The sequence below is a fragment of the Ascaphus truei genome, chromosome 22 (assembly GCF_040206685.1).
Source record: "Ascaphus truei isolate aAscTru1 chromosome 22, aAscTru1.hap1, whole genome shotgun sequence".
NCBI classification, from domain to species: Eukaryota; Metazoa; Chordata; class Amphibia; order Anura; family Ascaphidae; genus Ascaphus; species Ascaphus truei.
Genome location: NC_134504.1, coordinates 11,317,807 through 11,335,137, shown reverse-complemented (window position 1 = coordinate 11,335,137; position 17,331 = coordinate 11,317,807). Strand labels below are relative to the sequence as shown.

The window sequence follows — 17,331 nt, the reverse complement described above, 5'->3', positions numbered from 1 at the left end:
AAATGACCATCATATTCAGAATGGATAACGGGGGGGGGGGGCGGTCTCTTCCATTTTTATGGTGGCCATTTTTATCCATCCTGGTTTTTCAAAGCTCAGTATCTCAGAGACAGAGATTCCCTATGGAAAACAGTGTTCAAGGGAGTGATGCATACGTTTAAAAAGTGAGCAACAGTAACTTCTTTAACCCAGGCTGCGCTGAAACAGCTGTCTGTGAGTAGGGTTACTGGCTCTGCCCTTCTCTAACCCAGGCTGCGCTGAAACAGCTGTCTGTGAGTAGGGTTACTGGCTCTGCTGAAAAGCTGTGTAATGCGGCAAGGATAAGCTTATAGTGGGACCATGTTAAAATGGACATGAAGCCAAAGGTGACAGTGTGCTCATTTGCATGTCATTACCCATAATCCCTGTCTGCAGTGGAAGCCCTGTATGCTAATGGGGAAGGGCAGGGTTGCAGACCTGTCTGAGACGTGAATGTGCTCACACGTGAGATTTCTATTTGCGTCAATAGAATTGAACGTTTGCTACACCGTGGTAGCCTAAAGAGTGTAGATTTGCCATATGCTATTGCTTTTACTGTACCAGAAAGCAGGTATTCATTGAAGTGATGTACAAGGTTTGCAAAAAGCTTTCACCGTTCTCTCACACACACCTGAAAAGCACACGTCTGAGGCTTCCTATCTCCATGAATAACGGTTGGTGATCCACTAAAAGGTATCACAACCTGCAACTACAGTATTCTACCTTGAAAAGCTTTTAATCTTAAAATGAATACTACACATAGAATTAGGATTATACTTTTTTTTAAATGACCATAAATAACAATAAGGAATATCCCAGGCGCTGACGTAATTGCTCAGTTTGATAATGCCCGTGAACACCCGTACAACCATTTATAATTGAATTATAGTGCTTGGATGAGGAAGTAGGCTTACAGTAGCTAGCAGGACCCCGGCTTCCAGCTTCCCTTCTCCCAGATAATAAATGTAGGCTTCTAACAGTTACATTTTCCCCTGGAGCTGGCCACTGAAACATGCTCACATCTGAGCCCTTTCACGGAAGACATGTCTGCCTGCTCGCCCGCGCTCTCCAAAAGCCTCGGGATTTGAGATCATTTTTTTTTGTTCTTCCCCACGCTTCTGTCTCTTCAACTTCCGCTGAAGCAGCTTTGTTAAATAGAAGAGGTTTTGTCAAAAAGAGTGCACGTGTTCCGAGTCGTACCTTGCATCAACGGAATTCTCTGGAGGTTCCGACGCGTTTCATTACACAAGCATTGCAGTTGTACATACAGTACATGTTGCTCAGCGGAATGCAAAGATGAATATATTCTATTATGATGAATGATTATGAATATATTAACCCCCTCAGCGCCCTTTAGACGCGCGGCTTACGTCACGAAGAGCGGCACCTTATGACGAACGCCGTCGGGTTTTGCTAGTTTTCCAGGGGACGTTCCCGAACGGAAGTGGTGCACCTCTCCTTCTGTTTACATCAACCGGGAGGGAGCAACCGCGTGCTTGCATGATGTCGGCGGTTTTGTAGCTACAGCGGTGGCAAGAACATCGAGCGCTGAAGTGGTTAAAGTATCCGTCTCCATCAAAACGCATCCATAGCCAATGTCATGTTCAGACGCAGGAGTTACTGATATTTTTCTACCTGATTCAGTTGCCTGGCTTTTGTAAGGCGATCCCTGGCAGCCATTTTGTTGTATCCCGGGCAGCCCTGTTTTTAAGGGCTTGGCGTCTTCGCAATGGAAATCGGCACAACGAAATACCGAAAACAGTGTTTAGGGGAGCAGGAACTGAAAATGTGAAACGTGAGAGAATTTCACAGCAGCATCCCAAGTTTGATGGTATAAAGCAAGGGTGGGCAACTCCAGTCCACAAGGGACCCCAACAGGTCAGGTTTGCAGGATATCCCTGCTTCAGCACAGGTGATGCAGTCAAAAGATTGAGCCACCTGATATCCTGAAAACCTGACCTGTTGGTGGCCGTGGACTGCAGTTGCCCACCTCTGGTATAAATTTATACCAAGTATCATTACTTATTGTTTTCTTTTTTTACATGGACAGACATGCAATTGGACTTTCTTTTTAGCCATGTATTTATTGCATTAAATCTCACTCTTTTTTTTTTTAACGAACCCTTTTTCCACAATTTCCTTCTGCAGTTTGTCTGCCCAACATGACGATGTCAGCACCCCAGTCCGGTACGAAAAGCCAGATGAATGGCAGGGATGGTGACCCGATAAATAATGTAAATCTATGAAGCGACGTCTTATGACAACATTTGTAGAGCAGAGATGCGATAATGAATGGTGCGACACCACAACGCTTAATATAGCTTCACTGATCTGATGCATTGCTACATGTCTGGCATAAAATCCTAGAGGAGGAAGAACGTCTGCCATCTACACATTACGGTTTGCATCCGTAGTGGCTGCTATCTCCTTCCGGCAGCCAGTAGGATGAGACGTGAACCTGGGGACTTCGAGGAAGCCCCCACCCCCCGCCCCATCTCCACTCTCAGGCGTCCCGAACCCCAACATAACAAATAGATAAATAAACACACACTTACGGTCTGGGGGTACAAGGCTGCGGCTTTTTATTAAAACAACTGTAACCGAATAAGTGCCAACCCCCCTGCCAGAGTGCTCATTCATTGGGTCAAGGGCAAAGGTCATTGACCAGCGGCCCGTGTAGGAGACAAGTGCACAGGTACAACCAGGGAGACATGTTTTGGGGCTTTTATTCAGCCCGTAGCTTCAAACTATGCATCTTGAAGGAAGCACACAACTAAACAAACAGCCTATCCCTGTGTAAGGGCTAACTCACTTCCCAGTCCCTATCTACAGGGCTGGGAGGATAAGCCTCTTGCCAACCTCTGACCCCAAAGTCCAAAGAGGTACCTGTAAGCAGGGGGCCCTTTATGTCAGTATCTGTGTCTGGGTTTGTGTCCGTTGGGGGAATAGAGGGTCTGTGCCCTGGGAATCTCTTGTGGCAGCACAGTCCTTCTGAGCTCAAGAGTCCCTCTGCAGTGTGTGCAGCACACATGTAAAGCTGCTTGATGAGCCAGGTGGGAACTGGACAGCTCCCTGCTGGACTCATCAGCTACAGACAGGCTCTATGTGTGCTGCCTTTTTAAACCGGGGAAAGGCCCTGCCATAGCCCGTAACACCTCCCAAGCCATTTGCAGAGCAAGGGCCCCAGGAACTCACGTTTAAATGAGCCCTGCCCACTCACCACACCAAACCACCACTGGGCTTTCTCGACCAAGGGGCCCCATCTGGAATGGTTACCCGCACTTAACCCCTCCCCACACCCCCAACTGCCATCACCTACGGGGCAATTTAACCCTACTTAAACTAGCCCCGTACCACCAAACCCGCATGGACCCTCTTGAGCCCATCCGGAATCGTGTTATTAAATAAATCGGACCCGATTTTTGACAAATGTACCTCGTCCGCCCTAAACAACCCACTAATCACGGAATCGAATTCAAGGTGATTCAACACCCAACCCCCGAATTGCAACACGAACCACCCCATCACCCTGTTTAACTTCTCTCGCGTGCGCTCTACTGTCCTGTGAAACCCGGGCTCCTCTCCGCACCTCCCTGTGAACGATGTCTGACCACACGACCTGTGAACCTCCTGCCAGCCCACCTGGATCTGAGCCAGGTCCCTCTTCATTGACTATACTAAATCCACTGAACGCACCCCAGCCAAGTCATTGCCCCCGGATGTGGAGGATCATGACCTGCGGGGGGGGGGGTCTCCTGTCCCTGCACAAAATCTCTACCTGATCTCTACGCTATCCCCGGGTTTCTCCCGAACGGCTGCTTGCGTCTCTACCCAGTGAATAAGAGAATCCCAGATGATCCACACGTCCGTAGCCGCAAACCCTGGAATGGCATAATAAGCATAATAAGTACATGGACGGTGGCTTGACATAAGACCAGTTTGACTCGCAGCGTCCGATTCTCTGCATCACCTCCTGGGTAATTCATGCGCGAGTAGGCGCCATTTTATTGCTTAGGGTATCGGCGTCTCGGGAAGTCTGCCAGGAAAAAAATGTCTTCTCCCTTTTTTTAATTCTGGTGGTCTCGGCCAGAGTGGTCTCTGGGCAGCTGGAAATCACCTCTTCAGGTCCGATCCTCCGTTATCAAAAGGGCAGCTGGTTCCTGTAAGTTGATTCTGGCTCGTAGCGCAAGAGCCATACGACCGCTCTGCTCCGCTGCTGGTCACGCCCGCTTACTGTACCTTTCTAAAAATCTTAAGTGACAGTACATTCCTCATTGTCCTGTGATCCCTCACAGGCCTCGAACCCACATTCATAACTAACCTGAGTGCCTTCCATACAGAGACAATATCTCTATTTTCGTTGAAGGTTTTTCACAGCGATGGTGACAGATCTAAAGCTATCATTACAGGAGGGCTTCATTGATGTAATTTGGGCCTCTGCCCTCCAGGTAGAGCGAGCTACAGACATTTAGAAATGTGTAGCCTTAGCCAGTGTGGCAGGTCTCCTCAACTGACGTCCCATGGGCCGTGCGGTCCACGAAGGACCTTGATGTGGTCGTTGGACTCTCTGCTCCTGCTAATTTCATGCTAGTTGCTGAAGATGAGGACGATTTCAAGCCTAAATAATAATTACGTTATATTGTCTATATACCTATACGTTCAGCCTGTAACTAGTTAAAATAAGGAATATAGTATTACGTTAAAAATTATATTAGTGTAGTTAGGAATAGTTAGTTAGTAAAACAATACAATAGAGATCGGTCGTAAGGATTAGGAACACAGTTAATCCTATAGCTACTTAGTGACAGAACAAGCGAGTTTTGTAAATTAAAGTAAAGGAAGGTATCTTGTGAAATAGTCTTTGAAGAACAATGGACAGAGAAGGATGTGAAGGAATATTGGTTTAAACATTAATGATTGACTGAAGACATGTGCAGCATAAAGCCAGTAAAATTGTATATAAGCCGGTGTCAGAAATGTATATTCAGAAACATCACCAAGCTGCATCTGAATCATTTAACATCATCCAAGCTAAAGATTCTCCACTCAAATTCTACAGTATATGTATGCCTGAAAACCCGATGGGACGATGCTGGAGAAGATGAGTTCTATTGTCTCTGAATAAATTGAGTAAAGACGCTGACTGGCACTTAGTTTGAAGCGGGGGAACCTGGTTCCATTCCCGGTGTCGGCTCCTTGTGACCTTGGGCAAGTCACTTTATCTCCCTTTGCCTGAGGCACCAAAAACATAGATTGTAAGCTCCACGGGGCAGGGACCTGTGCCTGCAAAATGTCTCTGTAAAGCGCTATGTATAACTAGCAGCGCTATACAAAAACATGCTACTTTTATTATTATTATTATTATATTAAAAGAACCAAACCATGGACTATTTGATATATCACTGAAAGGTGGGGCATTTATTTGCACCTATCTTATAAAGAAGCACATCTTCAGTTGCTTGGCCGCTAAGACATACTGGACACCTAACAAGCTCCTATTGAACCCCCAAAATGACCACAACATATATAAGCATATGAGTGTCACAGAGGAGTGCTACTGAGCATGGCAATATATATTTAAAACCAGAGACAGAACATAAAACACAGACAAAGCTCAGTTTTTAGCACATCCAGTGAGACTCATACACGGTACAGTGCCTAAATATATATATGTATAAATATCTAATAAGTAAAATGGTCTTTTAGTTTGACATTTTTGGCCAAAATTGTTGTAAGCCCCTGAGCCAACGCCACGGCAGACCACATATCAGGGGTCCCTAATGCTAATATAAATTCTTAATAACCTGTGTAATAACAGGAAGAATGATTTATAGTAAATCTGTCAATATTAGTAGCAAATAGCTTGGCCGCTAAGTGCAGTTTTTCCCACTGACACTCTTTTGTAAAGTGAAGCTAATGTAAATATACTGTATATGGTACAGATGTTACAAATGCTTTCGAAATGTTGAGTTTGTCTCTTAAAATATACCTAAAGTGATATCACAATAAACTTGTGGCCCTTCTACTTCTAAATGTCTTCTGATCCGGCCCCTTTGGTGACCTAGTACAGGGGGGCGCAAACTTTTTTCCCTGCGCCCCCCTGCCGGCTGTCCCCTCACTCCCGCGCCCCCCCCAACCCCAACTTACCCTCGCACCGGCGTAATGACGTCACGTTGCCATAGCAACGTGACGTCACATGACCTCGCAGCGTAATTTTGACGCCGCGTTGCCATGGCGACGCCGGGAGGAAGCCGCCGGAGCCACGGGTAAGTATGGTTTACAGAGGCCCTGCAGCTCCCCCGGCACTTAATTTAAGTGCCTTCGGAAAGCGCGCGGGGCCTCTGTAAACCCTGCGCCCCCCGCCGGCAGTCTCACGCCCCCCCTGGGGGTCGTGCCCCACAGATTGCGCACCGCTGACCTAGTAGATGAGCCTGTATGGCTTGTAACTTAGAAGGGAAAATACCAAGCAACGTCTGGCATTGGTAGGGTAGAATGAAGTAACCAGCTTCAATGCAGTTACAGTGTTTCCATGTGAACTTATTTCCCTATCCATAAATAAATGCAGAAGGCAAAGTATTGCAGCTTCCCCCCGGAGTAGAAGACAGAACAATGAAGATGTCAAAAGAAACCCCTGGGGCATCCTGGAAACCGCGTTCTCGGGGCCCCCATCCTGTTGCCATGGAGGACATGTACTTGATAATGCGCTATGTTTTCAAAAAGACCAAAGGGATTAAGCGGCATTTCCTATTGATATGTCATCTCACTTGTCTAATGTTATTAAGCAATGAATATGTGCATAATTGCTTAGGAAAAGTATAATACTGCTGCAATGATACAGTGTATATATACATACACACACACACGTGTGTGTGTGTGTGTGTGTGTGTGTGTGTGTGTGTGTGTATATATTATACACATACATACATATATATACACACACACACACACACACATATATATATACATACATACATACATACATACATACACACACACACACATATATATATATATATATATATATATATATATCTACACACACACACACACACACACACATATATATATATATATATATACACAGTATGTTTATATATAGTTAGGTCCGGAAATAATTGGACACTGACACAATTTTCATAATTTGGGCTCTGTACGCCACCACAATGGATTTGAAATGAAACAACCGAGATGCAATAGACGTGCAGACTTTCAGCTTTAATTCAAGGGGTTGAACAAAAATATTGTATGAAACGTTTAGGAATTGCAACCATTTTCATACACAGTCCCCTTATTTCAGGGGCTCAAATGTAATTGGACAAATGAACACAATCATAAATAAAATGTTAATTTTTAATACTTTGTCGAGAATCCTTTGCAGGCAATGACTGCTTCAAGTCTGGAACGCATGGACATCACCAAACGCTGGGTTTCCTCCTTTGTGATGGTTTGCCAGGCCTTTACTGCAGCTGTCTTCAGTTGTTGTTTGTTCGTGGGTCTTTCTGCCTTAAGTTTTGTCTTCAGCAAGTGAAATGCATGCTCGATCGGGTTGAGAACAGGTGATTGACTCGGCCATTACAGAATATTCCACTTCTTTGCCTTAAAAAACTCCTGGGTTGCTTTCGCAGTATGTTTTGGGTCATTGTCCATCTGTAAAGTGAAGCACCGTCCAATCAACTTCGCTGAATTTGGCTGAATCTGGGCAGACAATATATCCCTATACACTTCAGAATTAATCCAACTGCTTCTGTCTTCTGTCACATCATCAATAAACACTAGTGACCCAGTGCCATTGTAAGCCATGCATGCCCATGCCATCACACTGCCTCCACCGTGTTTTACAGATAATGTGGTATGCTTCGGATCATGAGCCGTTCCAAGCCTTCTCCATACTTTTATCATCCCATCATTCTTGTACAGGTTGATCTTAGTTTCATCAGTCCAAAGAATGCTGTTCCAGAACTGGGCTGGCTTTTTTAGATATTGTTTGTCAAAGTCTAATCTGGACTTTCTATTCTTGAGGCTTATGAATGGTTTGCACCTTGTGGCGAACCCTCTGTATTTGCTCTCTTGAAGTCTTCTCTTTATGGTAGACTTGGATAATGATATGCCTACCTCCAGGAGAGTGTTCTTCACTTAGCTGGATGTTGTGAAGGGGTTTTTCTTTACCATGGAAAGGATCCTACGATCATCCACCACTGTTGTCTTCCGTGGACGTCCAGGCCTTTTTGTGTTGCAGAGCTCACCAGTGCATTCTTTTTTTCTCAGAATGTACCAAACTGTTGATTTGGCCGCTCCTAATGTTCCTGCTATCTCTCTGATGGATTTTCTTTTTTTTTTGCAGCCTAAGGATGCCCTGTTTCACTTGCATTGAGAGCTCCTTTGACTGCATGTTGTGGGTTCACAGCAACAGCTTCCAAATGGGAATGCCACACCTGGAATCAACTCCAGACCTTTTACCTGCTTAATTGATGATGAAATAACGAAGGAAAATCCCACACCTGTCCATGAAACAGCTTTTGAGTCAATTGTCCAATTACTTTTGGTCCCTTGAAAAGAGGGGGCTACATATTAAAGAGATGTAATTCCTAAACCCTTCCTCCAATTTGGATGTGAATATCCTCAAATTAAAGCTAATAGACTGCTCTGTAACTTGAATTTATTTTGGTACACAGCCGAAATAACAAAACTTGTATCAGTGTCCAATTATTTCCGGACCTAACTCTATATACACACACACAAACATATAGCATATACAGTACTTACAATTAAAAATAAGTTAAAGTGGGCTCAACATTGTCCCAGTGAGAGCTGGAAAGTCCAAAGCTGGAATTCTGCTGGGATCCGGTGCACCAGGTCCCCGGGCACACAGCTCGCATCACCTAGGATCCGTGACAGCCACAGCTAAACAGCTCAACAGTGGATCTGCTGGTTTGATGTCTCCATGCGGTGGCGCGCGGATGCTCAGCTGACAACACTCGCAAGCCGAACAGCTGAGCAGCTCAACAGCTGATCTATTGGTTGGTGTCTCCATGCAACGGCGTGCAGACGCTCCTGCGTGATGCCAAAATAGCAAAAGTGACGACCTCAACGCGTTTCGCACGAACATCATGCTTCTTGACGAATACCCCTGATGAAGCGCGTTTGTGTGAAACGTGTTGAGGTCCTCACTTTTGCTATTTCATCACCGCGCAGGAGCGTCTGTGTGCCGTCACTTTGAGACATCCCATCCTCTCCAGCCTGTGTATCCCCACTGCTGGATGAAGCCTCCCCAATAATCTCCCAGGAACTGCGGTTCTTGCCTCTCTTCTCCACGTTGTTTCAACACATTTTCTGATCTCATCCTCCCATCATACTTTTGGTTCTCGCCTCGGACTTTTAATCTCTCTTGGAAACCAGTCGAGTACCATCCTTGTCCAACGATTGTCATTTCTTGAGATTGTGTCCGGCCCACCGCCTTGTGGTGTGGTCACAGACTTTTTGTTTGGTTTCAAACCCATGCATTCTTTTTCCTGTCCCCTCGGGTAATACCCAGCATACAACTCTCCATGCTTCTTTGCGTTGTCTGAAGCTTCTGATATATCTTCACATTTAGGGTCCAAGTTTCACATGCATAAGGGAGCACAGGCAGAATCCACTGGTCCAAAACTTTCTTGAGGTGCCATGGAATGTTCCCTTGTAAGATTGTCTTGTGCGTTCCACATGTGCTCCATCTCATTCTCCTACTCTTGTCTCTTCGGGTATCACTCACCGACCTGTCAAAGTCCAACAAGCCAAAAGACAACAGTTCAAGGCTCTCCTTCAATACATAGGTACCCGCCTGAAAAAGTTCTAATAGAGTGAAAAAACGTTTACGGTTATGCGACTGTTGATGCTAAATGTGTGTTCGACCATCTAAAAGAGACAATATACAGTAAGCGTTTTTTTTTCTTCTTTGTTTGTAATTTTTTTTAAATACAGAATTGAAGCTGGGGGTCTCGAGGACTGAACCCCATTCATTTCAGCTCCGGTGACCCCCTGCTTCCGGAGGTACCTATCTCCGAAGGGGGTGCCGGTAACCGCTCCAGAGTTCACTATATCTCTGCATTTCAGAGCTCCCGCGCTCTGCGGGCCAATAGGAAGCCGTGACATCATCCGGTTCGGCATCCTATTGGCCCATGTGATGGAGAAGCAGAAAACTGCAGGAGATACCGGCGCCCCCTATGGAAGGTAAGTACTATATCTCCGGAAGCAGGGGGTCCCCGAAGCTAAAATTAATGGGGTTCAGCGCCGGAGATCACCTGTTTCAAACCTTTTTAAGAAAAAAGTGAAGTAAAAAAACAACAAACAAAAAAAGTCTCTCATTCTCTCTCTCTCGTTCTCTCTCACTCTCTGTCTCTCTCTCATTCTCTCTCTCGTTCTCTCTCCTTGTTCTCTCTCATTCTCTCTCTCGTTCTCTCTCCTTGTTCTCTCTCATTCTCTCTCCTTGTTCTCTCTCATTTTCGCGCTCTCACTCGTTTTCTCTCTCTGTCTCTCTCTCCCTCTTCATGTACTGTATTCACAATATGCAAAAGAACAGTTTCCTTGGTTGTTTTTTAGTGTCGTTTTCGTGCCTTTCCCCAGTCGGCGCTCAGAACAGATTAAAGTCGGAGAGTTTGGTTGCTTGTACATCGGTAAAAGTTTCTGCAAATTAAATTAATTTGGGGGGGAGGGGGGTACATGGCATTCTTGTTCGTTTGTAAAATTTTTTTAATTATACACCGTCAAAAACATTCCCGCAAGGATTCTTAGACAACTGAAGAAACTAGAATCTTTATAACATTGAAGATAATATCTTGTATTTCTCCTAGCCGCAGTGATAAAAGCGCAATCAGAGCCACAATGTAAACCAAAAACCTTAAACCTCTACATTATTTTTCTCTCCTTTGTGTATATGCAAAGTAGTAACCAATTCTCATATTTTTAACTCTTGTTTTTGTGCATTTCAAGTCTTAAACATTACTGAAATCACAGCCTAAAAATCTTAAATTGCTGAAATGTTATCTGACAACTCTGCGTTTTTCCTCCCAGATAGAGACCTTCGGATGGCGTATTTGGTCAGTCAGTAGATGCAATAAAAATAGCTTTAATTACAGCTTTAGGAAAGCAATGCATTGAAGGTACTTCAGGCTGCAGTGGTTTAAAGCTGCAGTCCAAGCTGATATCCCCCCTTTAATATGAGCATCAATATAATCCACACAATGATAAGTATTTAGCTAAATTGCGGATCAATCCGTTCTCCTGTGATCGATCGGTGAAGATTCGGCTCAGGGGTTCACTAAATGGCTGTCAGTGCAGCAGAAGTGGACCAAAGATGCAAAGTTCAGTGGGGAAGATCATGTGACCAGGCAGTCACTAGATACAATTTGTGCACTGATAGAGAGAGGGGGCTCAAAAAGGTGTGTGCCAGAGCCCGTTTCAGAAGAGGAAGGGGATGTGACTTTGTAAATGGTTGTTATAGAAACAAAAAATGCTTGTTACATTAGAATAAATTGAAAATGTTATTCAGAGTTGGGGGGGGGGTTAGTTGTTTTTTTTAATGCTTCGTGTATTTTCTCATAGCATAGAACTGGTTTATTTTAAAACACATATGTAGGCTATTGCTTGGTCTGCAGCTTTAAAGCAAATACACGGGATCCCAAATTTCTGGTGTAAATGTGCAACACGCCCAAATTATTATATAAGGAATAACGAATATTAGATAAGGAATCGGACATAAACAAAATTCAATAAAAACAGCCTTTTTTTATCTACTTATTTTTAAACACCATCAACGTCACCTCAAGCATAACCTTAAATCAAAGAGATGTGTCCTCACAATGGCCGGGAACCACGGACACTCGATCCGCGCCATCGCGGTGATATCTGCCATTAACTTTTTTTTTTTATAACTTGTATTTTATTGGTGTGTAAATACATGATATACATGAAAAACATATCCAATACATGGTAAACAGGGTAGCATATATTACATATTTAATGAGCCCACGCGGTTTTTCGAGCCCTACTCCGCCGCGTAGGTAAAGATCTTATTTTAGGTGATGTGTATCCATGGTAAAATAATATTTGTTATAAACAAGAGAAAAATAAATAAATAATATATAAAAAAAAAAAAAAAAAAAAGGGGGAGGAGGTAGGTTAGAGGGGGGTGGAAGGAGGAAAGGGAGCTTATAGGGTGAGGATGTAGTGGTTTCAGGAGTTTACTAAGACGGCTCATATACTATAGAACCTCGTAGAAGATCGTGTGACCGTATAAGTAGTCAATAATGAGTGGGAATGGTGATCCAGCTGTAAACATAATTTCCACTCCACCTAAGGAGAACGCATCTATTACTATTATAGCCAAATTGTGTCACGCTCTACCCCGGGATGTCAGTCTGAGCTAGCCATGGGGCCCAAACTTCTATGTAGTTATCACCAGTATCATTAACTAGGCTTGTTAGTTTTTCCATTTGGCAAATATACCAAATACGGTACCGAATCTTTGGGATAATTGGAATTTCGGGGCGTTTCCATAATGCTGCGATCTCGCACCGCGTGGCGATTGCAAAGTGTGCAATTAGTTTGTTGTTGGATTTTGATAGGCCCTTTAGAGGTCTGTTTAGGAGAAACAACCATGGGTCTGGGGGGATTGTGAGATCAAATATTCTCTGGATCCAATTTCTGATCTTTTCCCATATCGGGGATATCCGCGGGCAGGACCACAGCATATGTAACAAGTCAGCTGTTCCTCCACATTGCTTAGGGCACAATGGAGAGGACCCTGGTATGAACTTAGATAATTTGAGTGGGGTGAGGTACCATCTCATAAGGACTTTATATGCGTTCTCCTTCAGTGTGGTGCACATCGAGCTTTTTGCAGCTCCTAAAAATATAGTATTCCATTCCTCGTCCTCTAAGGTCTCCCCAAGGTCTCTCTCCCATTGGGTACGAAATGAGGGTATTTGTTGTTTTGAAGTTGCAGGCTTGACTACCTCTCCGTATATTGTAGATATGAGTCCCTTTGTGTCGGTTTCTGCCCGACAGAGCTTTTTCGAAATTCGTCAATGGGGGGTATGGGGCGAATTTATTATAAAATGCTCTGATCTGAAGGAATTTGTAGAATTCAGCATGAGGAATATCATTTTCTGATCTGAGTTGGTCAAATGATTTAATTTTTAGATCGAAGCCCTCCAGATCTTTGAGTCTATCATATCCTTTGTGTCTCCAGATTGAGTGATTATGACCAATAACCCCCGGCGCAAATGTAGGATTGTTCCAAATAGGTGTCATCAGCGAGTTTGCTGATGTGAGTGAGTTTTTCAGTTTTAATATTTCCCAGACAGATAAAGAGTTAGTAGTAGAGGTGAGTGGGAACAAAGTGTTTTTTCTTAACGATTTAGGTAGCCAAATCAAATTATTAAGCTCTAATGGGGAGCAAGCAGCAGTTTCTAGCTCTACCCATCTTTTTAATTTAGGGTCGGAATGCCATTGAATGATCTGGCTTAATTGAGCTGCTTTAAAATATGACAACAGGCAGGGTACCCCTAAGCCCCCTGCTAAAGTAGGTCTCTTCATGTTTAATTTATTTACTCTCGGTTTTTTACCTCCCCAGATAAAGTTAGATATTTCAGACTGAAGTGAGAGTATATCCTTCAGTTTGAGTGGCACAGGCAATGTCTGGAAGAGGTATAGGATACGTGGAAGTAAATTCATCTTCACGCTGTGTATCCTTCCTATCCAAGAAATCTTCTTGGAGGACCATCTGATTAGGTCTTGTTAACTTTAATGGCAGATATCTTCGATTTGGGCGCAACGAAATAAAAAATAAAAAAAAGGTGCATTATTTATGCTGATTTCCCCAGGCCTTTCAAATGTAAAAACAAATGTGCCCCAGGACAAGAAAGGAAAATGTAAATATGTGTTACTTTGTGTAACCTCTGATATTCAGGCAATGCCTGGCAGGCCCCTTGGCAGTGAACGGGTTAATAGCCTGTGCTGGTTGCTCTTTACAAGCGTTCTTTTGTTTCTCAAAGGAATATACATTTTTTTTTAAAAAGACAACTGCAGCACAAACTGTTATCCCATGAAATCGGACGGGCTTATTTTTAGGAATAAGAGGTACTCGTGGTATTAACCATAATACTTTCCCTGATTCTGTGGTTCTTGGTTTTTTTGGTGTAGTTTAGTTTATAAAACTTTCGAACAATTTCTACATTGCTCACACGCATTTTTAATTATTATTTTTAGTACCTTCCCAATAGTTTCAATGTGTTAATCTTGTAATGAGGCTATATCTTCTGGGAAAGCATTTAACCAGGGATTCCAGATTTTATTTTCAAATCTCTCCGTAGTATTATTCATGAATGCTGGCACGACCAGGTGTTATTCATTTTCAACCCCACCCCCACAATTAGTAAAATCAACAGGTTATCTAAATCGCAAATTTGCCATCTCGATTGAGAACGGAAGCAACGTTTCAAATTGCCTCTCCCGATAGAAGGTTGGCTCTCGGAGATACATGGATACACTGGCATTTCACAAACAAGTCAGCCACCGCCGGCTAAAATCAGCCCCTGATTCTGCTGTAGTTAGACACTGGTGAAAGAACAGCTACTGTACATTGAAGATGCTGTAAGCATCTCTCATGCTCGTCCTCTCGTTGGAAGACGGGTCCCTAGCTCTGCATTTCAATGAGGCATCCTTACTTGTTGGCAAAACACTAGACAGACTGTGAACTACAGAGCAAGCTTTGACATTTGAGAAGGTAACGTGGTGTGAGGAGCAGGGGAAAGTTCGGTCACATTCATAGCTCTCAGCCTATTCATTCACTTACAACAGAAAGGTCTGGGTTTTTTTTTTTCCTCGTGAAGGCCGATGCTCCTCCTGGAGATTTCCCTTCGATCGGGAAGCAATACAAAATGAACAGGCAACATTACTGTGTCCATGAGGGTTTACAGTCTTAAGTTACAAAAAGCTGTTGTTGGTTACTGAGCAGGGCAAATATTATAGGTCAAACGCTCAAAATGAGGATGAGTTCAATGTGAGGTATGGCTTTGAGACTTTGGATACTATGAGGGTTATTAATTAAAACAGTAATCCACACCAACTACACCCCCTTCCCTTTTTTTGTTGCAGTTTGGGAATAAGGGGTTCACTGGAGTTCAACCGCACTATGTTCAATTCTGAGGACTCCGTGGCTCTACAGATCCTAGTAAAGTTATGAGCATTACCTCCTGTTTTTAAAGGGTCTTTTAATGGCTGTACAATAGTAAACCGCAACCAGTGATGTTGCAGCTTCCTATTGGCCCAAGATTTGGCAGCCATTTTGTTTCCCCGGGAGAGAGATTCAAACTAGGTGTACCTCCCACCCCCAGACTACTACATAATCTACTACGTAATAAGGGATTAACAGCCTTAAAGGATGACTGTACAGAAGGGATTGCCACTCCATTGCATGTCCTGTGACCAGTGATGTCACCATAGGGAGATATAAGGGTATATATAGATCCACCGTATGTTCTAGAAGCAGATTCCTCTGAGTTCTGCAGAGGGCCTCACTGTGAGTCCTGTAAATAGGTTTGTGGGTATGGTTATCTGTATTAAAGATGTCCTATCACCATTTATTATTTTCAGTCAAGGAACATGCCATATATATATATCGTTAGCACCTATAGAAATTACCCAAGATCATTCAGAAACAGGAGTGAGTGTGGGCTCAGCAGTGAGTTCTCAGAATAGTAGCTCCCGAGCCTAATTGGATCGGCCCGCACCAGAAGGTCCTAAGTGAACTCCCGATCCAATATGCATGGCCGAGGTAGGCAGTACACAGAGTCACAGGACACTGATCCCTGAGGACAGAGGAAGAAGCACAGAGTAACTTTATGATTTGCCACCTGTTAATATGTCTGACATGAAGTCTGTCCTTGTATGGCGAGCCTTACAAACAGATGTGAATAAAGCTCTTGTTTGTACTACAACAGTTCCTGGCGCCCATTCTTATTCTATTTGCATATCCACGCCCAGCCTGCACTGACCCAGCTCCCTGAGCAGGTATGAGAGACTAAGCACAGCCATGTGTATAGTTCAACTCGCCGCAAACTCCTATAGAACCGGGCAAGGAGGATTACACAGGTAAATTCACCAGTAAGCATCACAAGAAATGTCGGGGGTCGACTGAGCTGAAAATGGTGGGGTTCAGCGACATGGGGACCCCTGATTCCGATGCTGTAAAAAAATGGGGGGGTGGGGAGGGTAAAAAAAAGAAACACAGGTAGAACAGACGATTTTTTCCTTTTTTATTTTTTTTTCAACGCTGTTCATATTTTTTTTACATCTGGTGTCAGAAACTGGATACTAGGAAAAATCATGATTTTTAATACTAAAATAAAATGTTATTTTAATAAAGCAGGACGATACTAACATACGAGTTAAACTCGCATAGGTTTCGGGGAGTGGGGGAGGGATTGTTGATTTAATGCATAGCTCCTATTTATAACATAATATATCCGTCTACTGCAAAAAAAACAACAAAACTCAAGTTATCTTTTATTTGGTTTGTTTAGGTCTCTACAAAGGAAATTGTTTCCGAATTAATCATTTCCCAGAGGATAACGATTACGATCACGACAGCTCTGAATATCTTTTACGTAAGTAGAAAAGTTCCTTGTTAAGAACGTAGCTTTGTCCTTTCCCTTCTAAAGATGCCTATGAAATAAATCGGTTCTTTTTTTTCACAACCTGTAGCTGGGGGGGCATTGGGCTCACTTCCGCCGACTCCAAAATGGCCGCGCATGCGCTTCCTGTTGGCAATCATGGAATACAACAGCGCATGGGGGATTGAGACCCAAGTTGAAGAAAGCGCACCTCGATTTTATGGGACGTCATAGGTTTTCCTTCCGTTAAGGGTTACAAAAATAAAATAGTTGGTACATACGGAGTTGGCCAGCTTTATCCTACTGAAAATGCAGAATGTCACAGGGTCTCTCCAGGATTCAGTGGCAAACAGCGGTGGATTTAAAGTCTGTCGCCCTCAGGCACTTGCCTGCCCCTGCGCCTGCCGCCCTGCTTCTCCTTCGGAATCCAGCGTCAAATGATGCCGCAGACGTCACCAGGTTGATGTCGCACGGCGGCACGTTAGCATGGTAATACGGCGTCATGACGTCATGTTGGCGCGGTTGCCATGGCAATGAGACGCTGTGTCCTCTGACGCTCGATTTTGACGGAGAAACAGGGCGGCAGAACGGAGGCGGCCGGCACAGGTATGTAAGACCTTCCCATTAGGTCTGTTAGGCCCGCGAGCGCTGCAAATGTCAATGG

The 17,331-nt window shown here is 43.9% G+C and overlaps 1 protein-coding gene across 1 annotated transcript in view; it reads left to right on the top strand.

Annotated features, from left to right (window-relative positions):
• CACNG4 (calcium voltage-gated channel auxiliary subunit gamma 4) overlaps window positions 1-17,331 on the top strand; it is a 50,500-nt gene that overhangs the window by 14,326 nt on the left and 18,843 nt on the right. Inside the window, 1 exon segment of the mRNA XM_075579972.1 lies at window positions 16,578-16,661. Within this exon segment, the coding sequence (XP_075436087.1) occupies window positions 16,578-16,661 (84 nt within the window).